Raw genomic sequence first — 7,206 nt, 5'->3', positions numbered from 1 at the left:
TATATATGATTGACTAGTTCAAATATCAACTATATTACGTGCAGAACAGCGTGGAAAATTTTTAAGGTTCGTGTTAATCTGAGTCAACAGAGTATCTAGCTGACCTCAAACCATATCAAAGAGGACCAGATGGCCCACTACTCAGTTGGGTCGTTTGCCCAGACATGTCCTTGCATGCTTTCTCCTCTACATCTTCCCAGCCTGCTAGTTCCCAGAATGTCTTAACAGCTTGCTTATTTTTGCCCAGGCTTATTTGGACATCGACCTTGGTCCACTGTGTTTTCCTTAAACCTGCAATTTTCTCAGCCTCGAACTCAGAAATCTGCCTGCCTCTGCCTCCCAGGTGCTGGAATTAAAGGCGTGTGCCACCACTGCCTGGTGCAGGCTGATTCTGTGTGTGAGGCCAGCCTGGTCTACAGAGTGAGTTCCAGCACAGCCAGGGCTACACAGAGAAACCCTGTTTCAAAAAACAAAACCAAAAAAACCAAACAAACAAAAAACGAACTAAATTAAAAGAGGGTAGCGAAGAAAGATTTATTCAGTAGGGTCACACTGGGAAGTGGGACAGAGGTCCAGCAAGCCCCTGGAGTTCACCTTTAGGGACCTGAAGTAAGATCAGAGTTTGAACAGAAGGCCAAGAACATACACATGAATAGTCTGGGTCAAGATGGTTACATGTTCCATTAATTCATCAGTTGAGATCTTGCCGGTTGGAAGCTCTCTCAGGGAAGCAAGTTCATTCCCTGGCTGGTGTCTTTTCCTTAGTCATGGGTGTCCTGCTTTTAATACCTCACACTGGCAAAACATGAGTACTTATTCTAACAAACCAGTTCAAGGTTTCTGTTAGAATAACTTAAATCTTGAGTAAGTGATTTAAAGGTGGTTTAAAAGGCAAGAACTATAATGTAATTTACCCAAGTTCACAGCAGTCAGGTGCCTACGGTACCGTACGTTTTCCGTGTATCTTAAATGACTAAGGTAACGCCATCTTGTTCTGAATCCAATTTTGTGTTTGTCTAGACAGTTCTCAGCCTTCTGCTCCATCCTCCCAATGGTCAGGCCTGCCTTGATAACACATTTGAGATTTTCACGGCCTTGACCACGGTGCCGATGTATTAACCACGGTAGAATTAGAGTAAGGGAAAATATCTAAAAGTATATCATTCAAAAGTAACTGTCATCTTATGTGTGAGGCAGTTACTGTACTGGAGCTCTGAACTTGGGCACCAAGAGACTACTCAGAGGCCGGAGCCCACTCTTAGTGTGGCTATCAGTAAAAGGGACTCAAATCTTACTAGGCATAATCAGCGTGGTTGTCAGTAGCTATCTCATATAGGCCATTTCACAACCTTTTGAACTTTCATTTAAAATCACCTCATTGAAACTGACTGCTACATTTTGTAACAACAGGGATGGAGAGATGGCTCAGCGGTTAAGAGCGCTTGCTGCCCTTCCAGAGGTCCGGAGTTCAATTCCCAGCAACCACCTGGAGGCTCACAACCATCTGTAATGGAAACAGTGAATGGAAAGTCCTGAAAGCAATCTGTATACAGAAACCAGTGGATTAGAATCTCAACCCAGAGCCAGAGTGAAGGAGAGCAGAGGTCCTGAATTCAAATTCCCAGCAACCACATGAGGATTACAACCATTTAAAAAAAAAAAAAAAAGGAATCTCAACACAAAGGAGAGGTGGAATGTTGCGCATCCAGAGGTTAATTACCCTATCATTGGGCTAAATTCCAGCCCTCTGGAACAGCCTTCAACCTGTGTTAGAACTAGCAGATTATGATGACAGAATAATCTAGATTTAGCAGACAACTGGCTAATTGTCCGCCAATCCAAAAGCTAAGATGACAGATAGCATATTGAGCCTATAGATAAGTTTCCTCATCTCTCTGGTAAAGTACCCACCAATGTATTTTAATTTATTTTTTAGATTTATTTATTTATTTATTATTTTATATAGGGCTCAGTAGCTAAGAGCACTGACTGCTCTTCCAGAGGGCCTGAGTTCAAATCCCAGCAACCACATGGTGGCTCACAACCATCTATAATGGGATCCGATGCCCTCTTCTGGTGTGTCTGAAGACAATGACAGTGTACTCATATAGATAAAATAATAAAGATTTATTTATTTTATGTATGAGTACAATTACAGCTGTCTTCAGACAGCTGGGATTAAAGGTGTGTGGTGGCACACACCTTTAATCCCAGCACTTGGGAGGCAGAGGCAGGCAGATTTCTGAGTTGGAGGCCAGCCTGGTCTACAGAGTGAGCTCCAGGACAAAACAAAAAAACAAAACAAACAAACAAAAAAATCAGCTAGCTATGCTTATCAAGATCCTTTCCCCTCCATAAAATTAAAAAATAAAATAAAAAGTGAATAAATAAAAACCAAAGCAGCCAAGTAATGACCGGAACTGGGGGAGATTGAGGCCTGGCGGAGAGGCTTCCAAAGAGTCAGGAAGGCGCAGCACCTGAAAAGATAGCAGGAGCCTGACAGGAAGCCTCGCCCTCCACCAGCAGCCTCCTGTTGTCATAACAACCTTTCGGATCAAAGACTCCCCGAGGGCCAGAAGTCCCCCAGGGTCCTGATGACTAGGAAGGGTTTGGCTCCAGGGTGGGACAGCTCGTACACATTCGGGAAGCTGTGTCCATAGACATTTTCAGACAGGCACCGGAGCGCATGGCTTCCCCAAAGCCCTCCAGGAACTGGAGAGACAGCCTTAAGGATTCGAGTGGGGAGATGAGCTCAGGTAAGATGGGGGCCGTGGCATCTCCGCGCTGAGCATCTGCATCTGTACGCTAAGGAAAAGACCAGCTAAGGGGCAGTGGGCAGGCAGGGTGCTGATGGCTGGGGTCATGGCCGCAGCCAGTGAGTGGGCTTCATATAGTTGGTGTATTGACCGCCAGTGGGCTTCATATAGTCGGTGTATTGACCAGCAAGGCAGAGCATAAAGTCCTCTGAGCTGGGGAAAAACTAAGACCAGGTAGGGAAGAGATCTGGGATATCATTTGGGTCTAGAGAAGTTACTTTTTGTTGCTGTCGTGTGTTACTTTTTAGTGTGTGTGCATATGCACACTTGCCACGGACCGGGGGTTTCTTACGGGGTCCCTTGTTCCGAGGGACGATGGGTTCTGGCCAGGTGTGCACGGGATTCGGCTTTGACAAACAGACTAGACACGAGTGGTGTAAGGTCTGAGTGTATTTTTCAAAAATGACATGAGGCTTTTACAATCATTGTAAAAGAGAGAAATGAAAAATCTGGCAGCTCAGTAGTCGAGGTACATCTGAGGCCACCTAAAACACACTAGGTCTAAAACAGCAGCCATCTCCTCTGGACTGGTGTAGCACCCCTGGGCTCCAAGTATGTTTGGGCTGCATGGTCCTGGCCAGAGTCCCGGGGGGTTGTGGGTGCGCCAGCCAAGAAGGTAGAGGCTCGAATCTCGAATCTTCAATGCTGAATGCTCGAATCTTGAATGTTCACTCTCTTGAATCTCAACTGGTGCTGCAACCCCCAGGCCCAAGCGCTCCGGGCCTGGGGGGCTACGGACTACATAAATCTAAGCCCTAGCCCACCTAAGTTCTGGTTCTAGTCTGAGTGCGAGCGAGTCTGAAATGCTGAATTGACAACTCCTTAATCTAGAATGCTCAATGCTGCAGACAGTCTCTCACAAACACTCTCAGATTAAGGTCTTGCCCATCCTAGGTAAAACACTCACTATGCTAATCTTTTGGGGAAGTAGAGGCAGTCTCTTGCTAATTCTTAGGAGTGGTTCAGCTGTAGTACATGGCCAAGAATGAGGATTTTACTTGACCTTGTCCTGGGATAAGTCTCTCATTCTGCAAGCTTCAGTGCCCTACCCACAATGCTGGAGGCAATTAATTTGGATGGCTTAACATTCCAAGCCAGGGTTTGACTAGGACTTTGGAACATTGGTGAAGGTCAGAGAGTAATGTCCGAATTTTCTCTTACTAGTTGTAAAGAAATGATATCTTTGTGGGCCCCTAGCACACAAATATGAAGACATATCTGGGCTACCTCTGAGTTTGGGGTGCCAGGCGACAATGCGGAGGCAGGAGACTGACTTTCCTTGAAGTTTATGCCTCAAATACCGCTGTCATGCAAAGTGTGCATGGCACACACTCATGCATGGCATCAGAGAAGAACTTCAGGGGACTCTATGCTGGTGGAAGATATATGGGTTAACACAGCATCTAGCTTAATCATTTCTATTTAACTTTTTCTTCTTTGAGACAGGGTTTCTCTGTGTAGCCCTGGCTGTCCAGGAACTTGCTCTGTAGACCAGGCTGACCTCGAACTCAGAGATCCACCTGCCTCTGTCTCCTGAATACTATGTGTCAGCACTGCCTGGCACTACTTTACTTTTTTTAATTAAAAAAAATAGCTTTATTCATTTTACTTCATATAGAACTATTTTACCTACATCTATGTATGTGCACCATGTACTTGCCTGGTGTCTGTGTAGTCCCTGGAACCGATGTTATAGTTATAAGCCACATGTGGGTGCTAGAAGCTGAACCTGGTCCTCCATCTCTCTACCCCTTTTCCATCATACCTTTTCTTTTCCTCTCCAAGACAGGGTTTCTCTGTGTAGCCCTGGCTGTCCTGGAACTCATAGATTCCAGGGAGAGGGAGAGGGAGAGGCTGGCTTTGAACTCACAGAGCTTCACAGGCAAAGGCGTGCACCACCACCACCAGGCTCCACAATACATTTTGAGACAGATCTCCCACTGAACCTGGAGCTGACTGATTTGACTAGGGCAACCGTCAGTTACTCAGGCTCCAGGAGTCTGTCTGTCTCCACACTGACCCCCAGCAGTGGGACTGTAGAACTATTTGTGTCAACACCGAAACACCGTGCCTGGTGGTTCTGTGGATCTAGACTCTTGCATTGAAAGGACCAACTGAGTCACCTCCCTAGGCCCCAGCCCTGCACTATAATGTAACTCCCTGGGCAGTTCACTAGATAAAGTTGAGACATACCCATGGGCTAGGCCTGAGGTCCCTGGGAGTGAGAGAGAGAACACAAGGTTTAAACTTGGAGCTAACCAGTGGGTAAAGGCACTTGCTACAAAGTCTAAGGATCTGAGTTCAATCCCCTAGACCCACGGGAGGAAGGAGAGAACAGACTCCTGGAGTTGTCCTCTGACCTCCACATGCTGGCCACGGCACATGTGTGCCCCCCCACACACACACAGGCACGCACGCACACTTAGTTGGCTGTGCTAACCCAAACCTCGGGCCCTTTCCTTTCAGGTATGCAGCTGGCCTGTGCACACAAGGCCATCCCCACAGCTCACGTCACTTTCGTTATTGACTGTGCAACTGGGAAACAAGTCTCCCTAGCCGCGTCCACAGGGCCACCCCAAGCATCAAGAGCCAACCAGGGATGTGTCACCCCGCCCATGAAGACGTTTGTTATGTTCTGTGGAAAAAACACACTGCCTGGGACTCCGGACATTTCTCTCAGTCGTAGACCCCTTGATGGAGCCAAGGATAACTTGCCACCCTACAGAGGACTCGGGGCTCCAGATTCCCTCCCTGCCAGCCTATCCGGTCCCCAGAATGATCCTAAAGCCAAGGGTAGCTCCTTGAAGGCTGGAGCTACCAAAAAGCAGTCAACGCGGGAGAAGGTCAAGCACTCGCTGAAGACCCTGTCCTGTCTCTGCGGGAAGATGGAGTAGTTCGATCTGTCCGAGGTGGGGGCGGGGCTGGGAATGCGGGAGTCTTTGGAGCCTGAAATCAAGAAGACACACTAGATGCACCGAAGGACATAAAAGCCAGTTATGCCTCTGCCCTCTTCCTCCTCCTCCGTCAAGTTCTCAGCTGGGGTCAGGCATGATGCCAACCAAGCACCTTGTACGTGTCCTGGGCGGTGCTGCTGCTTCCGCCGCCGTGGTTTTCTTGAAGCTTGGAAGGGAAGATGGGTTGAACAAGTGACCAAATAAATAAAAGCGATGGTTTTGAGCAAGCTGAGTGAAGGAGTCTGAACTTGAGCATGTCAAGTCTGGCTCTGGCAGGCCTTGACTTTCTCTCCCATTACTTCTGCCTTGCTAAAAACCTAGACTCCATTCCTAAAGCTGGCCACCAAGGTCTCTTCCCCTTATTTAGGCACTTCCTCCTCCTGAGACTGACTACCAAGGTCCAGCTGTCAAAGCATTGAAGTCCAGCAATCAAAAGCCCCCTTTGGCTCACCTAATTAACACCCTCATCCTAACACGGGGTTTCCCCTTGCACCCTTATAAACCGCCATTTGCCTACCTCTCCATCCAAAGGCTGACCTTTGTCCTCAGTTGGTGGAAATGGGAGACAAAGACAAATACCCCTCTTCTCTCTTTTTCTCTCTTCTTCCCCTTCCCCTTCTCTCCCTCACCTTCTATCTCCTGTCTTTTTTGTTTGTTTGTTTGTTTGTTTGTTTTGTTTTTGTTTTTGTTTTTTGTTTTTGTATTTTCGAGACAGGGTTTCTCTGTGTATCCCTGGCTGTCCTGGAACTCACTCTGTAGACCAGGCTGGCTTCAAACTCAGAAATCCGCTTGCCTCTACCTCCCAAGTGCTGGGACTAAAGGCGTGCGCCACCACTGCCCAGCCTATCACCTGTCTTTGCCTCTTATTCCCTGACCTCTGTCCCTTTGGGGCAGATAAGTCTCCCTTGTGCTGAGGACTTGGTCTTTCAGGTCCTGGGGTAACACCATCTGATCTGAAAACCAGAAAGAGCCAGTTCTGGGGCTCTTTCCCTTCTGATGGAACCTTCTCTACCCCAACACAGGCAGCTCATTCCAGAGCAAGCCAGGGAGGGCTTGGGGGTGTCCCTAGTTTGATGGCTAGGGCCAGTGTTTAAGTTGCTGTCACCGTGACTCAGGTGGGGTCCTGGTCCTAGAGGTGAATGGAAGGATATAGGAAAGCAGAGAGGAGTCGTCCTGGGCTCAGTGAGACTCCATCCTCAAAGGAGGAAGACTGAGCTGGAGTATAGCTCAGTCGATAGACTGCCTGCTACATAGAGAAGCACTCAGTTTAGTCCCCGGTGCCAAAGAAGCCAGGCATGGCAGCATACACCTATACTCTCAGCACTTGGAGGATGGGGCAAGATCATAGTCAGTACATAGTGAACCCAAGGCCAACCTGGGCTAACATGAGAATCTGTTTTTTAAAAAGTGAAGCAGTGCCAGGCTGTGGTGGCGCA

At 47.8% G+C, this 7,206-nt stretch overlaps 1 protein-coding gene across 1 annotated transcript; it reads left to right on the top strand.

Moving 5' to 3' along the window:
* The first annotated feature begins 2,598 nt into the window (after positions 1–2,598).
* Positions 2,599–5,710, top strand: Srarp (steroid receptor associated and regulated protein). Its single transcript, XM_031376962.1, has 2 exons — positions 2,599–2,756; positions 5,283–5,710. Exons 1-2 carry the CDS (start codon positions 2,687–2,689, stop codon positions 5,708–5,710), a joined length of 498 nt encoding a protein of 165 aa, XP_031232822.1. The 5' UTR covers positions 2,599–2,686.
* Positions 5,711–7,206: the final 1,496 nt, after the last annotated feature.

The sequence above is a fragment of the Mastomys coucha genome, unplaced genomic scaffold, assembly GCF_008632895.1.
Source record: "Mastomys coucha isolate ucsf_1 unplaced genomic scaffold, UCSF_Mcou_1 pScaffold18, whole genome shotgun sequence".
Lineage (NCBI taxonomy): Eukaryota > Metazoa > Chordata > Mammalia > Rodentia > Muridae > Mastomys > Mastomys coucha.
The sequence above is the reverse complement of the archived record's forward strand: the minus strand, read 5'-3'. Positions and strand labels throughout refer to the sequence as shown.